This window comes from Trachurus japonicus, chromosome 16 (assembly GCF_045865225.1).
Source record: "Trachurus japonicus isolate A0001 chromosome 16, Traja_1.0".
NCBI lineage: Eukaryota > Metazoa > Chordata > Actinopteri > Carangiformes > Carangidae > Trachurus > Trachurus japonicus.
The window spans coordinates 15,285,181-15,308,366 of NC_140922.1; the positions used below are offsets into that span (position 1 = coordinate 15,285,181).

Genomic DNA, 23,186 nt, shown 5'->3' on the forward strand with positions numbered 1-23,186 from the left:
CAATGCACAGCACTTCACTTGATGAGAATCTGTTTCTTTACACAATAAGTGAGCTACAAAAAGCTACATTTGCAGGATCCGATTCCTAATCTATCTTTTGGATAACAAAACCATTAGTACACAATGTCTTCCTTGAGTGCTATAAGGCGGAGGTGTGACCCAGATGCCCTTGCTGACTTTAACCAGGTGTCCTGCTTGGCCTTTAACGTGACTATCTGAGGCATAACCCCCGCTGCGCCGGGCCGCTCTACCCTGCCATTTCCTCCCAAACACCGCCGGCACTGTATCATTTCCCTGTCACCAAATGACTGGCTAGCTTCTATGGCGTGCTAATGAGGGGAAGAGAGGGCAGATGAAGAGAAACTACAGGAAGACTAGTTCTTCATTTCCCCTGTGCAATACAATGCATAGAATCAATCCTCCATCCTCCACTTGTCTGTCTGTTGCCAATTTGGCTGCAGGGAGAAATTAAAAGCAACACAGCAGTTATTAGAGTTGGAGAAAATCTCATTCTCATCCAATTGATGACTCAGTGGCTGTAAATTGTATACATAATGTCACTTGTTTATCGTAGCAGATAATATTACACATGCCTTGTTACTTCCTGGTTGTATTAATACCATAACGTGCTATTCTACCAAAGTCTACTTGATAATCAGAGTTCAAAAAGAAATAAAAGGTTAAAAGGTTAAATAAGTTTGTTCTGAATAATAAATACAACTTATATTTGTTTATCGTTTATCTCCTCTTTTCATGATTGTACAACATTTCCACTTGGCACCTACAGTATTCTTTGTGTTGATTAAAAATATTATTCTCAGTGTATTGTTGTGTGTTTTCCCACAGCACTCCTGAAATTTTCAAATGATATCTGCATATGCAAAATACAATTAAACTTTTATCTTATCTTGGTTTCCAATTGATCTCAACAAAGTAAAAAAAAACAAATCGTTTTAGATAAGAAGACCATGTTTCTTAAGACTCATTCAAAGTTAAAGGTTTTATTTGGTTCTTATTAAGTTAATCAGATGCTAACAGAGAGTGCAGACAGATAAAGGATGGGCAATCTAATGCGTTGCGTTCTCATAGAAAGCTATCAGTGTCTTTGAATAGGTTTCACCAACAGGCCCAGCTGAATGAATTACACTAGTCTGTTAGTATTCTGGCTCTGCCGTACAAAAGGTCAATGTCAAATGCACCTCATTTAAAAGTCAATAGCGACCATGCACATCATCTCCTGGGAATTCTGTCCGGGAACCCTCCAGACGGCATTGTGTATCATTCAGTTAGCAGAGGGCAGCCAGAGAGCTTTTTTAATCTTGACCTTCCAATAAAATATGCTCCCTATCCAGAATTACATGGTCTAAAATGGAGACATAAGCTCCCAACAAATCATCCCCAGACTGAACCATCTCAGGGGAGAGGTTCCACAGTGTTGCACACAGGCACAACAGATTCAACACTTGATAAACATGGACCTCCACTCTTTTTTTATACTTTATCTTTAAATCTAACACACGCATGCGCCCACCCTACAAAAAACATGATGTCACATATAAACCAATTTGCGAACAATAATAGGAATGAAAGTGTCTATTACTAATTATCCTAATACAGGGGCAACAAATCGCAGCACATGATTCAATACTGTCTGTAAAGTACTAAAAACTGTTTCCAGGATACTGATGGCAAATTTCATAAAACACTCTAGGACTCACTTCCATAATGTCTTACACAGACAGCAGCAGCGCCACTCCAGCTACTATCCACTTGGCAGGAGGCTGTTTGGTTCGGAGGTGAAGGGTCCAAACATATGTGGACCCACGCTGCTTAGTGCGGTACACCGGACACTCGTAAGTATTCTTGAGTTCTTGCTCCTCTGCAGGCACAGCTCTAACATACAGCACTGGCATGGCTGGGCTGAGATCCCTGAGAACCGCCTCAGAGATGACCCCGGACTGCGTGTCCCACCGTGCTCCTACAGGAGCACAGGACAGAGATTTGTACTTTACCAGTAAATTCAAAATCCTTCAATTCAGAAATTGATGTCATAATTATAATTTGTGAATTGGACAGATGTTAGGTTTGATAAATTCTCACCATCCATGAAGAGTCCGTGTATGTAGGCTCCCTCTCTTGGTGGATGTCCAAAGTCATCTTTTGTTTTTTTTGTTACATCTACAGTTAGAGTCATCTTATCCAGGGGCCACTGATTCTTGCGTGCGATGCTTTGGAGCACAGCTGCAAATACAATAAATGCGCATGTTCATGCTTCTGTTGTACTCTTCATCTAAATCAGTGTCTTGTTAACAAACTGGGATCTCACCTGTGAGAAAAGACTGAGGATTGAAGAGTCCTGAGAGCCAAACAACTGCAGGTAGAACAAAGTCTTGAGTCCAGCTGTCCAGCTCACGACAGCTACACATTATATCATTGAACCTATAAAAAAAGAGAAAAGAATTAACAACACATGTTTTTTAGTTTTTTTATTCAAACCAGTTTTATTACAATACACAGTGCATAATGTTATGGGGAAACATAAAGATAGATCAATAATAAAGTATAAACAGTATTTTTTGAAAGAGTGGTTACCATTGTGCCAGTGTTTTAGTGGAAGGATAAGACAGTCTGGCCCAGGAATCTGGGACAGAGTCATTGAACAGGGCGACCTGCAGAGTCTCCATACTGGCAGAGATGGTGAGTTCTCCCTGTGGACAGAGGAATCCTCATTAATGCCACAACTTAGAGTTGATAGAGCAAAATTGTGTTAACAGTACATATCACAGTAGACTGTACCCTCAGACCAAGATCCAGCTCATTAAGGGACTTCCTTATTTCTGCTAGCAGGAGATTCATTTGTTCACACTCCTGGAAACACACTAAAACATAGGGGTTTCGCTCTGTCGTCTTTGCGACAATCTCTGCCATGTTGTACTCCTCAGGAAGCTTGTCAAGGATGTCTTCAATCACAGACTTGACCTGACAAATACAATAAACATGGTTAGGTTTTTATGCAAGTAGGTCATTGTATTTAGATTTTTTTTTTCCAGTAATGCTCCTTTCTGCCCTCACACCTTCTCCTCTGTGCTCTGAGCTGCCCCCTGTCCTCTGGAGGAGTCCTGTGGCTGCAGTTCCAGCAGAGTCTTTAAGAGGTTGTCTGAGGTGACAGTGAGGCACTCGAGCTCGGCGTTTGGATGTAGACCGTACAGAGTGGGATTCTCAGATGGGAGATGCTCATCAATATAACTGTGGTAACAACTGTAGTCCATGAATGGAGGGGCCAGGAACCCAGGACACAGAAATAGCTCTCCTTCAAACTAAGAATTGAAAATGTAAAAATACAAAGATTAATAAAACACAGTCCAGCACAATATTGAATGTACTGCAAAAATGACAATGAATTACAATAATGAGGCTAAACCTCTTGCACAAATCTTAGCATAGCTTAATGAAAGCAAAGCGTATCCTGTGTTTTCTACTACAACTCAATATGATGGACAGGGGTGCTGCATGTACAGGCCTTCAAGTGTTGCACTTCACGACCAACAACACATTGATTGATGTCTGATTGTTCAAACTGCTTTTCGGGGGAAAGATTGGTGGTATTGAAAGTAAAGGTAAAGTTCCTAAAGGGCTAATCAGCCCTCAGATGGAGCGAAACAGATGAACTCCTAGTGAAACATCATCAACTAAAAGTACCAGATGATCTGCTAAATTGCCTGTAGGGGAGCAGCTGGCAGCCAAATTTGGTGCAATGCACAGAGTGGTAAACATTGCCTAGAGTGCGTGCAGAAAAATCAGCGGAAGCAAAGACTTTTGAGTGCAGCATTGCAGTTTAGGTTTACATCCCAAGAGGGCACCCTTTACCATGACAACAACACCAATACATTCAAAAACTGTACATTTTCCTTCCAACTTTGCATCACAAAATTGAACATGAGTCTAAGACAAGTCTATATCCAAATGAGTTGAATTGCCTGAGATTAATAAAATGAAGTTCTCTTTTTCTAATTTTGACAAAAAAAAAAAAAATGTATATATATATATATATATATATATACAGTATATATACATATATAGTATATATCAGGTGCAATAATTTGTCGGGAAAAAAACACAAGCACACATAAAAATGGATTCTTCTTTGACTGCAACATTAACACTGACTCACCAATTTTGGATGCATGAATTCTTGCAGGTAAGTCTTACACAGTCTTCTGTCCCAGTCATCAGTAATGTGTCCTCCATACATGATCTCTCCAAAAAGAAAACACAAGTCCTCCCACGGCACCTGCATGAACTATAATAGACTGAGTTTGTACACAAATATCACTTTGTCAAAATAACAAAACTGGTTCAATAAATAATTGGACACACCTTGATGAGTATAGACTAATGTTATTCTTAAAAAATATATTTTTTGTTTGTTTGTTTGTTCTTGTTGCAATATGTCAGCATCATCTCACAGTGGTTGTATTTTCTCTGTATTATTTCCCCCCTTTCAAAATTCAAGTGGGAGCTATATGATCTCTTACCAATTGAGCTCTTAATAATGATAACTGAGGGGAAATGTAACAAAATTATGTTTCTTTACACACACTGATCTAATGTATGACAGAAGAGTCTTTTCCTCAGCAGGAGATTATGATCCGTGAGGGTGAAGGAGGAAGAAAAGAACCTGTGATTCATAACAAATTACAAAAGCTGGAGGTTCACAATCATTTGTACCTGTATTGTTTTGCAAATTGCTTCCTTCATCAGCTCTAATTGCAGTGATCACTTATGTAGCGTTGTGAACTGTCACATTGGCTGCATGTAATTACATTTAGGATAACGCTTCATTGCCCTCCTAATGAATTCTCTGTATACGCACATACAGGTTACTGTTTGGTTAACATAATGAAGGACATTCGTTTTTGGAGGGCAGAATACCTAGGAGACATAATTGGTTGTGACCAGAGTAATAGGAGTTCTAAGAGAAATGCATTAGGAGTTGTGAGGGGTGCAGCACCCTAAGAATGGATTTTTTGTCTCCATGAAATAAAGCTAAATTATAGGTTGCGTTATAAGAGAAGAAATGTAAAAAAAAAAAAAAAAAAATATGGGAATGAACATTTTTCACAAATAACAGTGGAACAAAAGATTTCAATAAGTAATTGGAGACACTGTACTGTAATTCAGCATCCCTGTCTGACAATAATGCCACTGCAAACACCATTATCATTATAAATTTACACAGCTTAAGAAAGTAGTAGTACAGAACAAATTAAAAGTTTTACTAATATCAATAAGAAACATGAATAAAATATATATATAAAAAATGAAATATTCAATTATATTTAAAAGTAGTGGTGTAAGTACTTTGGCGTTGGCCTCCAAGTAGTTGTACAAGACATTTGCTGAGATGGTGAGGTCTCCGGTGCTGATGGGGTAGTTATGGTTCCAACCTTGGGAACCAAATTTACGGCGCTCTGTAACAGAAGCATGAAAGAAGCAAAGGGAGAAGAGCATCGAGCCAAACTCCTGTTCCCTGGTACACAGATCCAGAGTGTCCTGAAAAGAGAGACAGAGGGTAGGAACTACAGATTACAGTGGCTGCTATTAAATGTAATGCAAATATATTTTTTTTAATTTCCAACAAACTTGACTGAAGTTGTTGAGGGCTGCATGCAGACTGGCATTCATGCCAGTGGGTGGCTCGTTGGTGATTTTGATGGCATTCTCCAGTATGCCCCTGGGTATCACATGCTTCTCAGGGCTTGGTGCTGGTTCCCCAGTGATGAAAACCCTGTAGCTGGAGTGACTGTCCACTGCTGCTGTCTCCAGAAGAGCATCCAGAGAGGGCAGCCAGCAAGCCACGAGGTGTACATTCTGAACAATTTCACAAAGATCAAAGAGAAGCTTAGGGAATAAGTTGATAAAAATAAATTAGTTTTAAATGACAGATATGTTTGTCTTTGTATCAAAGAGATTCATTTGAAAAAAAGAAAACTCCCTTTCTTCTGAAATAGGGAGAAACCCTTCAGTGACTCACTTGGCTCCCTTTAAAGGAGGCATTTATGGAGCTGATCTAGCCAATTATGTTTTTATTGAACCAAATTGAGTTTATTTCCCTCGCTCAGGGGGTGAGATAATATCATTAGATACATTACAGGCCGGCTGGAGGAGCAGTCTGAAATCACTACAGTGGTTTAGTCAGTAAATAGCAGAAATCCCCACCTGCAAAATGACCCAGTGTCCCAGTTTGGAGGCATTCCTCAGAGCCCTTTCAGCTACTTCCTCCTGACCTTGTCCAAGGGACACATTGTGCAGCGTGCCCTGGTCAATGGAAAACCCCAGCTTCAAACCTGCAAAGAAAGGATATTCTAAATAATTATCCGTACCAAGTAACCAGGGTGCATGAATAACAAACAAGCTCAGTACCTAGTTTCTCTACGTCTTTGAGTGGATCCACTCCAGGTGAGAGGATGAAGAACACAGGGGTTGAAGGCACACTTTCTTCATAGAGCTTGTCAAATTCAAGCCTGGCAGCATCCATATATTTTGTTCCCATGCTCTCCTCCACAAAGCTCCTGTCAGAAAAACTTTGTCAAAAGGCAGACTGAACTGTAGGGAATCTTGTTCAATGCTTACAAATACAAATATCATTTGGTCATTTACTCACCTTAGTGTGTATGTGATCCTATCAGGGCGAAGTGCTCGGAGGATGATGAGCTTCTGGAGGGAGTTCTTGTTCTTCCAGTCTTGGGGCAGCCTTTCTTTTTCAGGACAACTCGATTCAACAATCTTCTTCCATCGCTTTGGTGAGCTCTCTATGTCTCTATCCAGTCCAGTGAAATTCTCCATAGTAGAAATTGTCTGTATCCAAATAACACACATTGTAAGATGCCTCTTAATAATGTTAAAACGTTAGCAGTGTCGAAATGTCAATGGCCAATTAGTGTACCTTAATGGCTCCCCAGGTATATGGAGAGAGGAAGGAGACAGGGCTAAGTTTGCTAGCCTCCACAGGAAAACGCAGTAGGAAGTCAAACTCCTCATCATCAATCAGGCCCTGTTTGAGCAGAATCTGAGGGGAAGGACCAAGAGCAATTTGTAATGATCTGAGTTGCATTGATCGCTTTTCAGTCATTTCAACAACAACTGAAGGCTGCAAGAAAACTCTGGCGATGGGACTGGGTAAACTCCTACAGGCTGAAAAAGTGCCCCTGAGTGTGAAAAAGCCACATGAAGGACAGCCTTCAGACCACAACAGTTTCTAAGATGAAAACAGTTGGTGCAATGACAGATAATTGCATTATGCCATCAGAACCAACCCCCTTGTCAGAACCAACTGTCTGAACAGCAGCTACAGAGCAAGGTGTGAGAGGTAATCAATAGCAGCGTATGGTCCTGCTGACTGCTTTTAATTGAAGTTAATGTGGGGGCAGAAAAGTACTTTGATTGATGAGGATGACAGGAGGCCACACCTTTGAGGCGGCCCTGAGTCCCTCACCTGGAAGGCAATGTGTGACAAGAAGGTTAACTTGTCTCTCTCAAACAGGCCCTGGCTGGTGTACAGGAATACATAATAGGTGATGGCCTCAGTGAGGGTGTGCACTCTGGTCCTCACATCCTCGTCCCATTCTGCATGCTCCATCGCCTTGTTAAACACTGAGTTAAAGCTCTGGAATAACCAAAGGGAGGATTAGTGCCATCATAAGGAATATGTACATATACTGACCACTAAGAGAAACAGCACAAACATCACAAACAGCACTGATTACAAGACTGAGAAAACAGATTATTGCCCAAAGTGGATCGAGTACTGATTGAAATGATGCACAAAATAATGCATGTCCCTTGACAGTGCTTCACGGGTAAAGGGTTCACCTTGAGAGAAAACTGGTACATGGGGTTAATCTTGCTGAGGTCACTGATGATGAAGAAGAGGAGTGACGCTCTCTCAGCTGCTGGGCGGTATAGTTCTCGAGCCTCGTTGATCTTTGTCTCGTTCTCTCTGGCCTCCACCACCTGCGTGTTCCAATTGTGCAAAATGAGCTATTAGGCTCTCAGTCATGCTCCAAAACCCTCTCATTACACATATTCGGAACTACACATCATTTGCAGCAAATGCAATAAATTGAGGGAGCTTGCTGTCGTGTGGCATTCAAAAACACTTGAGTGACAAAAAAACAACAACAAAAAAACACACAGACACGCACACACACACACACACACACACATTTGACTACATTCTGAGAACAGAGAGGACCCCATTGGTGTTATAGCCTCACCTTGTACTGAATATGAGCAGCTGTGGTCTTGGTGGCCTCAAGTTGTTCCACCAAAGAAATGTCACCCAGAAAGTTGCCACAGGCCGCAGAGAGGCGGCTCAACAGGTCGTCTTCCAGCCTCTTGAGTTCAATCTTGAAGTGGTTCTGCTGTGTGGTCAGCTTCATCTTCAGCAACATACAAAGCAGCATTCAGATTTTCCATTTCATCTTAATGATTGTGGTCTCGCTTTGAAAATCACTAAACTCTAAAATGGTTTTGTGCAGATTTGACAGCATGCTATGTAGTACATCTTTCAAATAATACTTTTAAAGTTTTCACCTTTAGAGTTTCCAAGTCAGGCCTTTCCCGGGACACAACCTGTCCTAGCAGCTGTTCTTCCAGGCCGACAGGCGTCACTGTGAAGTTGATGAGGGTGGTCTGAGCCTGGAGCTCAGGAGGGAAATGGGGATTGGCCAGTTTAGTGTGCAAAATTAGTTGGAAGTTACTGTTGTATTCACACTCTTTCCCCCCAATTTGAATGTACCTGAAAAACAGGAGAGCATGTTTTGAATAAAAATAGTAAATGCCAACATTTCGTGTGTGTTGTTGTTGTGTTGGCATTTTATCTCATAATACGCCATCTGATTTCATGAAGTACAGGAAGTGTGCTTTAAAACATTCAAAACAACTGTTGTAAAAAACAGCTTGAAGAAAGACACTTTAGAATAATTTGAGGGCTGAACCCCGACTCAAGGTCATCTTACTACTGTAGTTTTTTCTGAAACTTTTCAACTGTAACACCTTAATTTTAAAGGACGAAGCAAGAGATTCATTCTTCCTTAACTAATAAGTCATGTGAATGTCATAAGTATTATGAATGAAATGATCCTAGATCCAATGTATAGAGTGACAAAATAAATAATTTGCTGTAAACATAATATTTTCCTGCCTGACAAGAACAAAGAATCTAAAAAAACAGCGATAGTTAAATCTGTGCGATTTGGTTAAGCTTTCCATCATGAAGGTTTATTGCATTTACTTTCAAAGTGAGGAAGTAAGGATGATTAAATATCACCAGTGTTTCCTTCTAAATAGCGGTGCAGGTGATTTATAAAATTAAAGAGTGATAATGATGATGACCAAGATGATGATGATAATGAATACATGAATTGGGGTAGCACAATCCCTCTGTATACTGAAACCAGTCTGTACGCACTTCATGGACTTCATACAGTACTTAGATGTGTTGCAACTTCAGCTTCAATGAACTTCACTCTGACTCCAAATGTCACTTAAAGTGCGAACAAATAATCTTGAATAAATGTGAAATATCAACCACGACAGCAGCCAATATTTATCTGTTCCTGCATTTCAATTAAATTAGCCCTGGCTTGACGAACCTGGTGGCTTTTCATTTTTCTCTAATTACCCCTTAGATGTCAGGCGAGGCCCCAATTTTACAGCATAGGTTCCTCATGGCCTGGGTCTGGTTCAACTCTATATCTTCACAAGCCAGAATTAATGTACTATTGATAGAACCATTACTCCACCAAATTAAAGTCCTTGCTGATGGATTGGCTTGTAGTCTTCCGTCAGCCATGAAAGGAATAATTAGTATTCATTACTTCACACTCTACAACATTCCAATTATTAATGAACTTCAGCTGTGGAGCCCTACCAGATCCATCATGGCTGCCCCTGCAGGTTGTATTAATCATCGACAGAAACAAGTGTGTGGGTCATCTACAAGGGATAAACTTATAATCAGATTTGCTATGATGAATTGTTACGTCTGGACAGACAGGACTTCCAAAGAAGCTTGGTGAACACGGACCAAGATACTCAGTGGTTGGGGGCCGGGGGCCAGACATAGATGAGAGCAAGAGAGATGTTGACATTTTTGAGGGGCAAGTCAAAGCAAAGAAGGTCAACATACTGTACAGTAGTTTCTATTTCTTTTCTGTGGGTTGTCCAGTTTAGTCCATTTTCTGGCTTTTTTGGTGCAACTGGTTAACTGTTTAAAAATCCGGTTTGAAAACAAACTGATTCAGCAAATACATACAAGTGCCAGTTTGGACAGAACGTGTAAGTTGCTGCTTAATAATTTACCGTGAGTCAAGAAACACTAGTGGTAAAGCCTCATTTCTAATTCAATGACAGAAAATAACCAAAAATGACCTCATTACTTGACAAATGACCAGGTATGATTTCAGATAATCCAGATGCAATGAGTGCCGTTAGTCAGTGTAAAGCTGCCAACGTGATATGTATTATTACATTTCCATAAATAAATGCAGAAAAATGCCAACAAATCGCCCGTCAGGGTTATGAAATGACTGAAGCTGAATTGTGTTTGCCATGATGATTGAGGACCCATGAATTTAGTGTGTTACATGCCAGCTCTTTGTGGCAGACAGGAGTCCTTATACATAACCATGACTGTCCTCAATTCAGCTTTTACACAGAGGCTCAGCTGTTCAATATTCATCACATCTAAAGAACATGAACACACAAATATACATTTATCACACCTCTTGAGGGGCTAATCAATACGTTGGCCTCAGGGATTCAGAACACGCGCCACAAATTCATTTATAAGCTAAAGAGTGGGCAATAATAATGCATTCAGTCATGTCTTACTGGTGTTTCAATGCTCACTGAGAGTCAACCAGCTGGCAAATCTGCTCCTATTGTCTCACACCACAGACACATTGTGATGTGGTTGTGGGTTTATTGAATTGTGCATCAACAGGGATATAAAAATATACATTGATTTAAAATGTTTTTGGTGTGCAACAGCAAGACAAAGGATTTTCTGTTGTTGAGCAGGTTTGATGCTTCATGTCTGTTTTTTTTCTTTTCTATCTCAATAATATAAATATAATATTGTAGTTTCACTACCAACCTTCCTCTTCTGATTGTGTTTCTGCCCAGTAGAGGCTCCAGGACTGGGTCAACCTTTTCTGGCATATTCTCTATCAGGACTGTTTCACCACAACTAAGAGCTTGTTCAATGACATCTAGATACCTGCTGAATCAAAAGCAATGGATTAAAAAAGATCAAATGTACACTCTACCGCATATGATATTTTAATTTCCTGGCATATTAAAAAAAGGGCACTGTAATTGCACAAAAGACATACAGTTTGATAGACGACTCCTTCTCACCCTTTCTGTCCCAGCTGCACCACCCTCAGCTCTGACCCTAGCCGGTTGAGGATCCACTTGATGCCCTGCTGCTGTGGGTCAATGATGAGTGGCCAACGCTCACTGGTGGTCAGGATGGCAGCGTTCTCGGTGGACATCCTATCATTTGGCAGGCCCTGGTTATGCCAGGCAGCCACAGTGGCATCATCTGTAAGCATGAGGATGGGATCCAGACCGTCTGTCAGGGGTGCAGAGACCTGGAACAGAAAACAAGGAAGGATGTCACTCGAGTTGGAGCACCAGTGGCAGCTGAGACAGATGAGTTTCAGTTCATAGACATAGTCGACGTTTGTAACGAGAAAGAGTTTACTCTCCCAACGACTGTAGTTTAAAACAGTAAAAAAAAAAGGACTGTACCTTCTGAGACTGAAGGAAAGGGATCCATGCATTGTTAAGCAGTTCCACACGATACTGCCTGGTAAAATATCCCATGTAAGAGACGAATGCTGAGGTGAGGAGGACGTCACCACACAGGGTTTTCTGTTGTTTCTCATACTGAACAATCGCTTGGGACCAGCGCACCTTCTCTGACTGCAAGACACACATTTTGAATACACATTAAAAAACGTACAAGTTACAATGAGATTCCTCTGAACACAGTCTAAAAAGGAATCTAAAATACAGTGCATAGGGCAACTTCCCACTCCATTTATTTTACAAACTAAGAAAATGTAAGCAGTAAAGCATACAGCTGCAATTCCCTTAAAATAGCTTCAGAAGTTTGATTCACTCAGCATCAATTTAGCATTAATTTAAACCTTCAATACTAGGACTGTGACAGCCCTACAACAATAAATCATGCATGGCATTTTCTTACAAGGGGCTGTGGATCTAGAATATGTCACATAATAAATTCTCAGACAGTTAAAAATCACTATAATTTTACTCTAATGTATTATGGATTGCCTGTAATATCACTCAGTCCAGGGTGAGACACTGTTAATTTCCAACAGCTGTTGAGGCTTTGAGGTAAGTTAATGATTAAATATAGACGGCCTGATTTATTAGTCTGAATACTATTGCTTCCAGGTCAATGCCATAAAGACAAAACATTTATCTTGATATGCTTAAAAGCCAAGCTGTTCCATGCAAACTACATTTATTTTGTGGAATAAGAAAGTCGAACTTGGAAAATGGCCACTGAAATGGCAATCTTTTTTTCATATTAGCATCCATAAAGATAATAGATACTGTAGCCCAAAGCACACAGCAACACAAAAGACTTACATACAGTATATGCAACACGAGACATTTACACATTCAATGTAATTGTACTGCATGACAATTTGTAAGTTAATATTAAGAATGTATTATTATACAAGGATTTCCGCATACAAATGCATAGACACGTGCACGCACACATACACACAGACAGTCTATTGTCTGAGAGCAGTGTTAGTGTAGCGTTCTTGCCATCTCTCTTCCTTTCTCCATTTGGAAACCGTTCAGCCTGCCAGTTGCCCAGTTCAGCCATGCGTTTTCTGTGATCCAGCCCTCTCTACCTGTCTCACAAGTCTACGATATGCTGCTGGGCCAGGCTGTAAAATCTCCCTTTGCCTGAGCTCCTCATACAAACGTTAGGCTTTCCTGCCAGGACATAACAACTCCTAGTCCAGATTACTGATGCAATTTGATTACCAGCACCTGTCCATGCATGCCTCCGGCAAATTGACAGTTTACGTTATGCCAGGTCAACCACAGTGACACCACCAAACTCCTCTATCTCTCCTTGTTTACCTCTAAGCCCTTGACTAGTCGGTTGGCCAGCTCTATGGTCTGGTTGGTACGCGCCACCTCCTCCTGACAACTGATTTTCTCAGCTGTAGCCCTTTCAAACTGAGCTGTTAGGCTCTGAACACTGGCATCAAGATCCTGGAGAGACAAACCACAGAGAAACCATGGAAATGAAACAATATCAAGAAAATGTAGCTTTTAGACTAAGTGACTTAAATGCATATATTAATAATAATGATAATAATAATAATAATATTTCACTCACCGCCAACTTCTTTTGAACTGACAGCAGTTTGGCTGTTGCCATTTCTAGTTCTGCATTAGCTTGTGATAATGCATGTCTCTTGGGAATGACCTCACAATAAATCTATAAAACAGGAGACACATGAAAAATATCTCCAAAATAGATACATTTTTGCAAAAAAAATGGAAGAAAATGTGTTCACATTTAACTACAACTGATAACTGATGACTACAACTCATCATAAGGCGTTGTCTGACCTCATAGTATCTGACAATGTTTATAGTCCAGGCACAGAGACCGGCTGCAGCTGTAGATTTGGTCCGAACTAGATCTGGGTGAAACTCTGGATTTTTCAGATACTGTTGTTTCACCACAGTCAAACAGGTCTCGGGGATGTGTTCCTTGTCATATGACACCAGGGCCTGCAGGAAGTCATCCACCTGACACACATAAACACAAATACAGGTTATACAGTATGTTGATATCCATGCTGAAAGCCTGGGCCCAGTCTAGAGTAAAAAGTCCCTTACGGTATATAAAAGGGGCTGGGCCCATACCAGAATAAAATCAGGGGCTGTCAGGAAAAAAGTCCCTGGTCAAAAAAAGGATTTAAAAGGAAACAGTCCTGCACAACAATAATTATATATTTGATTCCGTTCGTCATAACATTATACACAAATGAAATAATCTCTGTTATTAAATGAAATCTGTGAGAAGACTTTGTATGGATTTCATACTCACAGCCTATGACTATATAGTAAAACTGAGCAGGCATACTGGTGTAACAGTGACTAATAGAATACTTTCCTCTCTTATATTCTTACCTGTTGCCCACTTCATTAAAAATAATCTTTTAAACTGAAGTTTTTTTTTTTTTTTCTATGTATATAAGATGAATGTATCATTTGTATTTTAACCAAATCCAACCAACTAATACATTCAAAAACATAATATGATTAAAATGCAAAAATTTACTTCTGAAAAATAAAAATAATGAACCTTAATTTCATGCTTAATATTACTGGTTTTCAAAAACCTAATACATCCTTTAATGGCGACACTTGCATTAATAGTCGCTAGAGGTTGAGAAATGGGTCAACACACTTGCTCTCCTAGTGAGTGAGCATATTCATAAAGACATCCAGCTGTAATGTTAGCACTCGAGAGACGCTGGGCAGGGCCAGGGTCAAGGCCCACACACAAATTAGATTGGCATTAATCAGGCAGATGTGATTGACATTATGACAGCTTAACCTTGCCCATGAAGGCCCGCGCCGCCTTCCAGCTCCGATCCTTAGGCACTCGACCGCGGGGGGCTAGCAGAACCATCACAGCTGCTGCTACATTGATCACTGCCACAGGAGGGTTTGGAAAGGCCTTCAGCTCAGTGAGATTCATCTAAAAACAATTAGAGACATTACATAATCTTTAGGGTTGATTGAGGTTTTGATGGAATTCTGGCTAGTACTGTATGATAACATGGATTACCTTGTTGAGAGTGTCTAGTGCTGCTGTGGCAGCTGTCAGTGATGGCTCGGCTTTGGCTAAGTCATTTTCACAGTCCTTTTGTTTGATTGATACTTCTGCCTGAATCACAGCAACCTGTAAGAAAAAACAACCACATTTTATCAACTCACAGAAAGACTTTATTGTAATTGATAGCGGTATGATGAGGTATGAAGAGTAGAACAAACCAAAAAAATTGTGTGAAAACCAACATCTGACAGAATAGCTCACCTTTTGTGCTTCGACATCTGCGGCCTCCCTTTTGTTTCTAACCCTCTCAGTCTGCAGTCCAATCTTTGTAATTAGAGCTTCAATATTCTGGTTTTTAAAGGTCAGTTCTGCTTCCTGGGATGCCAATTTGGCTTGTAGATCCTCAACCTAAAACAGAGAAAAACAATTTCATGTACTTCGGAGTATAATATTAATATGTCGGGTAAGAACCCACACTGTTTAGATCAGAGACAAATAATCATTCAAATTTTTCTACCTCAACCTTGTGCCTTAAACCCTAACATTAGCCCCCATCCAGTATATAATGAAGACGTTTACCTGAGCAGCAGTGGTTTGGAGTTTTTGAAGGCCGCTGTCAAGCCGGTTCATCTTGTGCTGTAGCTGAGCCCGGCTCTTCTCCAGAAGGTTTCTGTACAGGGTGATTTGCTGGAGAAAACTCTTGGGGGTGGTGTAATTGTACCTCTTCTCATTGCGCTGGTATTTTTCACTTGCCTGGTTGACACTGGTGTGAACGTAGGCCATGAAAAGACTGATGGATTCCTGGACGGCAGGCTGTAAAAATAAGCAGACAAGGGGGGGGTAGGGGAGAGCAGGGCGAGCTGGATTGAGTAGAGTTTAACATCCACAACCTGATGGGGACTGAAATATTATCTTCATAAATTTTGAATTCATCTACAAGTTTTGCCATCTTACTTGGCTGGCCCTGACTTACTCAATCTGAAATTTAGGTGCAGCTACCAGGAATGATTAGGCTTTGAAACCTCTATGAAAATAATGTGTTTAGACCAGTGACATGCAGCTTGTAAGACATGCACAGTGTTTACATTATCTCTGATGCCCTCCAACTTTCTAAACACTGTCTTCAGTTGCTGTTGTACTATATTCCAATGAGGTATTCATCATATGGTGCTCAATGACACACAACCTCCATTAATCATACATTTAGCAATCAATTAAAGCAAAAACAAATGAGCAGAGAATACAAGAATCAAGGCTAAACATAATTCACAAAAAGCCATTGTTAATGATTGTGGAGCCAGTAGGAAATAAAATCATTATTAATTAAGATCTGACATAATGCTTTTTGACAAACAATGCTATGTTCAGTTGAGATGCGAGAGAAGTTCTCATTGATTGGCCTTGTGTAGCAACTATCAGTGGGTTGTGCATTTTCAACTTTAAATAAATGATCATTTCATTTCTTGTATTCCTGCCTCTTTAAGAAGATAAACAATCATTAATAACTTTAGATGTCTTACATATTTATATTTATACTGATTAATGCACAAACTTACACAAAGTTATTTCCTTGATTGTGTTTGTTTGATTATTTGATTATATTTTTCAAGTCCTTCTCTGCGTATCTCTATACCAGTACTACTAAAAGCACCTCTAACAACATTATGTCTGGTGTTGTCTCCATTATTATCACTTACCACTAACACTCTTATAACGCAACTTCTCAAGTACTACAGCTACTACCACAACAAAACATTTTTTCTGCACATGGACATCCACACATGGACAGATGTCGACACACACATAGTGGAAACTAATAGTCTGGCACATGTTCAGATATGTGATGACACTTCCTGGTTGTGACAGCTGTGCCTCCTTAGAGGGTCGTTATGTGCTTAATCACTCTTCTCTCATTAACATAAATGATCCTGGGTTGTGATCGTTCCACTGCTATGATGGAAAACAATGATATGCTTGCACTCACTGTGAGTCTCCAGGCATGTGTTCAGCAATTTGTCAGTACCTCAGCAGAGAACTAATGATGAGGGATCTATTGAAAAGTTAATCCAGCTGCACCATAGTAATTAGAAGGTGTTCATTTTAGTCTAACTCAGTCTGGAATGTGAGGGTACATGGCAAAGCAAGGGAAATACTGCAAATCACACATACATATGCAACTCTGACTGCTATTTGCTGTAATATCACACATGTGTAGTGGAAAGCATAGAGCCAAAAGACTGACCTCAATGCCCTCAATCTCTTGGATGAACCTGTAGCTGACCGACTGCAGAGCATCAGTAGTCCAAGGATGGAACCAGTTGATGGTGGTGCACTGGACAAGGGCCGGGAATCGACGGGCCCTTACACGAAGGACATTGCCCACAGGAGACAAACACAGGACCACCTACAAATAGGAAACCAGAGACACAAAGAGTCACCACACAAAAACACGTACTGTATGTGCAAAGGTGAATTCCCATGCTTGAATATAAAAAGACATGCGAGTGAACATAGGGAAATCAACAAATCAACAATGATGCACTGATGCATTCAAGAACCCATAACTGGCAGCCCTCTGTGCCCCCATTTGCCATCACATTGGCATGTGGACAGGCAGCCACATTCCCAGTTGGCTGGAGCAGACGGTGACGCTCCCAGAGGCCCTGGCGCAGAGATTAGCTGGATGGCATACGTGTGTACTGAGACAAGAATTTCCTTCCTTTTAACCCCCACGGTTTGTCTGGCTCTGGTAATTTAACATGTCAAACATATTTAATAACATAACACAGCAGTTGTGCTTTTGGTTTTCAAGTTCAAAATGGCTGGAGCAGGATTTTCCCCATAATCTTGTTGTGAATATTGGCTGTGATGGCACATCATAAAAAATGTCATCCTCAGAGTAGCATTGTGTTTATTAAATATTAATCTATTCTTGTCTAATGTTTGTCTTTAAGGTTCTCTCAAGAAAACATTTGATATGTTATCAAGCTAAACAATGGAACAGTGGTGCTCTGTAAGTATATTCAGAAGATAAAGTTGGAAAGCAACATTGGCTAACTGAAGATAGTAGAGAGAGTTTGCAAGACTAGACCGTGAGCTGTAGTCTGACTCGGTCAGAGAAGAATCTCCAGCAGTTCTCCCTGTTGTCCAGCAGTCCGAGAGCTCGGACCTCAGCTCTCACACCTGTCACGATACCTTCCATTTCCTCCTCACTAAAGAGCTCAGGAATTTCTCCTGGAGGGAAAGGCACAGTCATAATCACAGCAAAGACTGAATATATTTGATAAGGTCAATTAATGAACTGAATCACATGAAAGGACAGCAAACATCTATTCAACGACAGCGTGATGAGGAAAACAACATATGATTCTACAAACACTGTTCTTTTAGGCCGACAGAGCTGGAAAAACAGTACAACTATTATGGGGTTGGGGTCTGACCTGATGCCAGTAAGTCATTGATAATGACCAGAAACCGTTCATCAGGTATCTGTGCATCAGTGAGAAGCAAAGCCACACGCTGATTCTTCACTCCAGTCTTTAGGAACAAGCCTGCCAGATCCATCTAAGTAAAACAACAAATGGAATGAATGGACATTTATGCTGTTTACACGTTATGGAGTCAACCACAGAATTTCAAATTGTTCAACAATAATCAGTGACATAGCACAAGTCTCATGAAAACACCTCACAAATGGGCTATTAAATGGTTAGATTGACAAACTTGCTTCATCAATAAGATATTGAAATATTTCCCTGTGGCTTTTAATAGTATCTGACAATTATTTCTTGCATCAGTGGAGAAGCTGAACAAAACAGAATTTCGTCAATATCTTGCATGCAAACAGAGAGAAAATTGATCAAGAGATTTTTTGTAAAACCTTGATTTAAGTTAACTATTTAGATTTTGCATAATAATAATGTATTTTAGCGCCATGCTCGAGGATTGTAACTAAAAGCATATCGCTTTAGCTTTTGTAGATTTTGTAGTTACTATGCACTTAAAATTCTGGATTAATGACATCAACATTTACCTTGAGGTCCTGGATGCTGTAACCTTTATTTAGAGTGATTTGGAAGACTTCCACAGACGATATGTAGGCAGCCAGACGAGTCAGGCTCTGCTTTCCACTGCCCCCGACCCCAACCAGTAACCCATGACCCCTGGGAGACTCCAGGATGCGACTGATGCGACAGCTGGTCACAACATAATCTTTGTTATGCCATTAAATACATGTGTCCCTCCAAATGTAAACATCTTCAAAGATTGCTTTTTTTTTAAAGTAATATGGTGTTCCCATTACAGCACACAAAACCCTTTAACAAATGTAGCTCACAGCATTTTAATTCCACTGTCCAATAAACTGCCACGTTTTCTTTTTTATAAAGGATCTAATATCCTCCTCTTAGTACTTTTATATTTTGATTTGATTTGGTTCAAAGGAAAAAAGGTTACAATGATTATTATAATGTAATTAATGTAATTATTATAATATGTGAATCCACTGCTTACACATGTTGCATGGCATCTTCAAACAGCACCAGATCCATGGCTGCATTGAGCTCATTGTAGCTCTCCAGTGCATCTGTCAGAATGGTCCTGAGCACAGACCAGTCTCTAACAGGAGCATAGGAGGCTTCCTCACCCATTTGGGAAAAGTGGCAATAGAGGAGGGGCTGCTTTGTCACCTTTTTGTCCTCCAGTCCCTGGACGAGGACAAGCATAATAAATCATTTCAATCTTTCGGTCAATGTTATTATGTGAAGGTGAAGAACAGCAATTTATACAGTTTACACTGTTAATCAGAATCTGTATTGCACCTCAAAGCATTCATGCACAGTCTCCATCTGGAGCCTCCGGAAGAACTGCAGGTCCTTGTCATCTACCAGTCTGTCTGAGTACACTCTGCAGGACTCATGGAGCCACAGCAGTGCCAGTTCAGTGCTGTCTCTCACAGTCTCTGGCCCAGCTAAGAGAATTCCCTGAACAAAACAGATACTAAAATTAATATTTCACTAAACATTCAAAAGTCCATTCAAAGTACAACTTGTCTGCTATCAGCAATACCTGAAAGACATGAGATAAATCTCGTAGATTAAATGTGTAGTGAAATTTGATGGCCGTGGGCAGAAAGCTGTGAACCATCTTGTGATGAAGTGTTGTGGCAGCTTGGACCACAGCTGCAGCGCCCCTCTGAACCAGTGGACTGAAAAACTGCTGCTTCAGGTGGCTACACAGGATCTTACTGTAGATCGACACCTGAGCCTCAGACGAAGGAAAGTTCACCGCAAACACTGAAAAATGTCTCTGTAGGGAGCACAGGCACAACCAAGTCTCAGAAAATGTTCAGTATTTAATTATTAAAATAGACTAGTTTAAGGATCACTTCCACCTAACCCTAAATGTTGAATTAAAAATATAAAGTATGTACACTATGCACAATCGGCTTGTTTTTGGTGGTAGTTCTCCCCATGTTCAATCTGTTGCATGATTTATCTATCAAAGAACCTCTGCACCAATTCACACACACACACACACACACACACACACACACACACACACACACACACACACACACATTCATTTTCCTTTTTTTTAAAATTCGAACTAAATTTCAGTCTTTAAAAAGATGCTATTGTGATTCTTTCAACACAGCTGATAATATTTGTATTAAAAAATAAACTATGCTGAATTAGATACCTGCAGTCTGGGGTTGATGCTGAAGCTTCCAGCAGTTGGATTCATACAGGCAACATACTGGGTATTGTGTATTTCTTTTAGGGTCAATTTTTGTCTGTCATACCTGCAGGTTGAAATGGAAAGAAATGGAAGCACGCTTGATTTAATAAACATAAGATGGTTGCTAGAGTGTTTTTATGTGCTGGTAACAGACAACTGCAAAACCCGTACTAAATGTGTGGGATATTCTCACCAGTGGCCGTAGTCCAGATGTTGGCGTATAAGTGTATGAGGCTGCACAGTTCCATAAGTATCAACAGCTGGCATGTTCATGTCATCTATAAAGTAGACCAGCCTTCTGTTGCCTACAGGGGAGTAGCTTCTGCCGGCTCTTTTCTCTAATGGTTGCTCCAAAATCCCTGCAACAGAAAGCAAAGACAAATCAAATCAATGACAAAAAAACATCAGCCACACAACAGTTACCTGCTGAAAACAAAACAGCAAAACTAAAAAGAGGTAGATTGACCGTACCCTAGTCAAACCAGCTTTGGAAGCATGAGAATGTCATGATTAAAACAATTAACAATACTTAAGCGTGAGTTTTTCTCTCCCTCCACTCTTCTCTTTCTCCATCTGAAAATTACCAGCAGATGGTGCTACAGTTTGCCTGATGTGCTAGCACAGAGCAACTCATAAACCCCCTCACACTCACCCTGCAGCATGAGGGAGGTGGTATAGTAGTTGAAAGGTACTTTTGTGGTCATGTAACTCTCTGGCAGACAGTCTAACTTGTTCTTGACAAGTGCAGTCTTTCCCACTCCAGCATTTCCCACAAGCATCACTGGCTGTCTCCTCTCCAGCAACAAGTCCATGAAGTACCGAAGACGCACAGTCTCTGCTGTGTGTACCAGAACAGCCTGCAATCATAGAAACAGCAGGAAGACAGAGAACAGAAACATACATGGTTATTATGGCTTTCTTTGAGTGTGATTTATTGACAGACATGTGTTCAGTGAATTGTATGTGATTTATAATTTCTTGTATTTCCCCAGTACACCACAACTATTCTGTCATAATAGCATCATTTGTTCAGAACAAAACCCCACTAATTATGGCTCAGCAAGAGCCTTTGGAGCATTCACAGCTGTACGCAGGAGCATAAAGAAAGACAATAGAGCGTGGGTGATAGCGCAAGCCTTGTTGCTCATGCCTTCACCCCCACACAGTCTGGTATGGGGTGTAGTAGATGGTAATCAGACACAGTGGTAAGCCTATCATCCATTCTAGCACCCCTGCCATAACCTCATGATGTGACTTTACCCTCTCTTATTATGTTCACTGAGGCACACATACATTTTTAATATGACTGTATTGTTCATTTTTGGTTATTTTTCTTTAAGAAGGCCACTTCTTGTGATCGTGTAAGTGATTATGTGTCAAAAATGCTTTGAAATGTTGAAGGGTCCTACTCTCCCCCACTATGTATATGTCCTTACCTGTAATGGTGTGCAAGTTTCCATTTCAAACGGGGGCACAGTGTCACTCCAGGGCAGAAATCGTCTTGTTTGAGGGTCAAGGTAGTAGTCAAACACTGTTCCCTGTGCTGGTAGTTTCACTGTCTTCATTTCTTTGGTCCACCACTGACTGAACTCTACCCGGTAATCACAGAGCTGGACAAATCATTGAAGATATAATATCATGCATTAATTCATGTAATTTCAATGGACAACCCCACCATTAGTCCAACTGATTGACAGTTAAGTGTATATTATTCTTGGTCACTTGACATTCTTGACATGCCTCTCAACAAAAGGAAGTATCACACCTCCAGCTATATTCATGCCTTTGAGAAGAAGATAGGAATAAAAAGACAAAGCAATGAGTAAGTAGAGTTTTAACTAAGTGGAGTAATGCCCAGTTACACATTGTACTGTGGAAAATGCTTAATTTCAATGGAGGGACAAGTCTAGAGATATGTGCACCTAAGACTAAGCTTTATGACTTTTATTAGGACACAAATACTTTTGTGGAGTATGCTGAGTATGTGTTATCATGTTGAAACATATCCACACAAATTGTCCTGACGGCTGCTACTGTATATATAAGCTGATATGTAAAAGGAAGTGAAGTCATACCTGATCCTGATACACAGCCCCACCAAAGGCCCAGATGCAGGCGAAGGTGAAGTAGGTCTCATACAGCTCACGTGGCGAGTCAGACGGAATATTTTCTGGTGTTAGAAGGCAGTCGAGCAAAGTGCAGAGTGTCTGAACAAGAGGAAAATTTGATAGTGATTTTCTGGCTGTACAGGCAAACAAAAGGAGAAATAAATAAAATGTGCCTGCCTGTGTGTTGTGTACCTGCACCATAGAGTTTTCTGGGATGGGAGTGATGGTCTTGAAGCTGTTTCTCATTTTTTCAAGACAACGAGGAACATATTTTTCAAACAGTATGGTGAGGTGAGCCCTCTCTGTCTGTCGCTCTCGTTGGTCAATCCAGCTGGCAACATACCTGAGCAACAGACCAAGAAATTATTTCATACTGCGGAGCTGGTCGGATCAGGATGTGTAATACATTTAAATATTTTGTC

The 23,186-nt window shown here is 40.4% G+C and overlaps 1 protein-coding gene across 2 annotated transcripts in view; it reads right to left on the reverse strand.

Moving 5' to 3' along the window:
* The window catches only part of LOC146972124 (dynein axonemal heavy chain 11), a 41,467-nt gene that overhangs the window by 3,552 nt on the left and 14,729 nt on the right, over window positions 1-23,186 (reverse strand). Inside the window, exons 43-82 of one of the 2 annotated variants that reach the window (XM_085801946.1) lie at window positions 22,957-23,107; window positions 22,732-22,863; window positions 22,093-22,266; window positions 21,309-21,513; window positions 20,850-21,015; window positions 20,618-20,720; window positions 19,985-20,224; window positions 19,738-19,899; window positions 19,430-19,623; window positions 18,951-19,113; window positions 18,358-18,481; window positions 18,009-18,151; window positions 17,160-17,321; window positions 15,497-15,730; window positions 15,179-15,325; window positions 14,930-15,043; window positions 14,696-14,839; window positions 13,699-13,881; window positions 13,463-13,564; window positions 13,201-13,335; window positions 11,821-11,994; window positions 11,425-11,660; window positions 11,162-11,284; window positions 8,596-8,800; window positions 8,277-8,441; window positions 7,873-8,013; window positions 7,496-7,666; window positions 6,947-7,069; window positions 6,665-6,858; window positions 6,424-6,572; window positions 6,220-6,347; window positions 5,644-5,871; window positions 5,362-5,553; window positions 4,172-4,300; window positions 3,075-3,317; window positions 2,797-2,979; window positions 2,593-2,708; window positions 2,327-2,439; window positions 2,101-2,241; window positions 1,735-1,978 (exon numbers count right to left, since the gene is read on the reverse strand). In XM_085801946.1, the coding sequence (XP_085658072.1) occupies window positions 1,735-1,978; window positions 2,101-2,241; window positions 2,327-2,439; window positions 2,593-2,708; window positions 2,797-2,979; window positions 3,075-3,317; window positions 4,172-4,300; window positions 5,362-5,553; window positions 5,644-5,871; window positions 6,220-6,347; window positions 6,424-6,572; window positions 6,665-6,858; window positions 6,947-7,069; window positions 7,496-7,666; window positions 7,873-8,013; window positions 8,277-8,441; window positions 8,596-8,800; window positions 11,162-11,284; window positions 11,425-11,660; window positions 11,821-11,994; window positions 13,201-13,335; window positions 13,463-13,564; window positions 13,699-13,881; window positions 14,696-14,839; window positions 14,930-15,043; window positions 15,179-15,325; window positions 15,497-15,730; window positions 17,160-17,321; window positions 18,009-18,151; window positions 18,358-18,481; window positions 18,951-19,113; window positions 19,430-19,623; window positions 19,738-19,899; window positions 19,985-20,224; window positions 20,618-20,720; window positions 20,850-21,015; window positions 21,309-21,513; window positions 22,093-22,266; window positions 22,732-22,863; window positions 22,957-23,107 (6,576 nt within the window). Of the gene's footprint in view, window positions 1-1,718; window positions 1,979-2,100; window positions 2,242-2,326; window positions 2,440-2,592; window positions 2,709-2,796; window positions 2,980-3,074; window positions 3,318-4,171; window positions 4,301-5,361; window positions 5,554-5,643; window positions 5,872-6,219; window positions 6,348-6,423; window positions 6,573-6,664; window positions 6,859-6,946; window positions 7,070-7,495; window positions 7,667-7,872; window positions 8,014-8,276; window positions 8,442-8,595; window positions 8,801-11,161; window positions 11,285-11,424; window positions 11,661-11,820; window positions 11,995-13,200; window positions 13,336-13,462; window positions 13,565-13,698; window positions 13,882-14,695; window positions 14,840-14,929; window positions 15,044-15,178; window positions 15,326-15,496; window positions 15,731-17,159; window positions 17,322-18,008; window positions 18,152-18,357; window positions 18,482-18,950; window positions 19,114-19,429; window positions 19,624-19,737; window positions 19,900-19,984; window positions 20,225-20,617; window positions 20,721-20,849; window positions 21,016-21,308; window positions 21,514-22,092; window positions 22,267-22,731; window positions 22,864-22,956; window positions 23,108-23,186 lie in introns of both variants that reach the window. The other variant, XM_085801947.1, reaches the window with a different exon arrangement.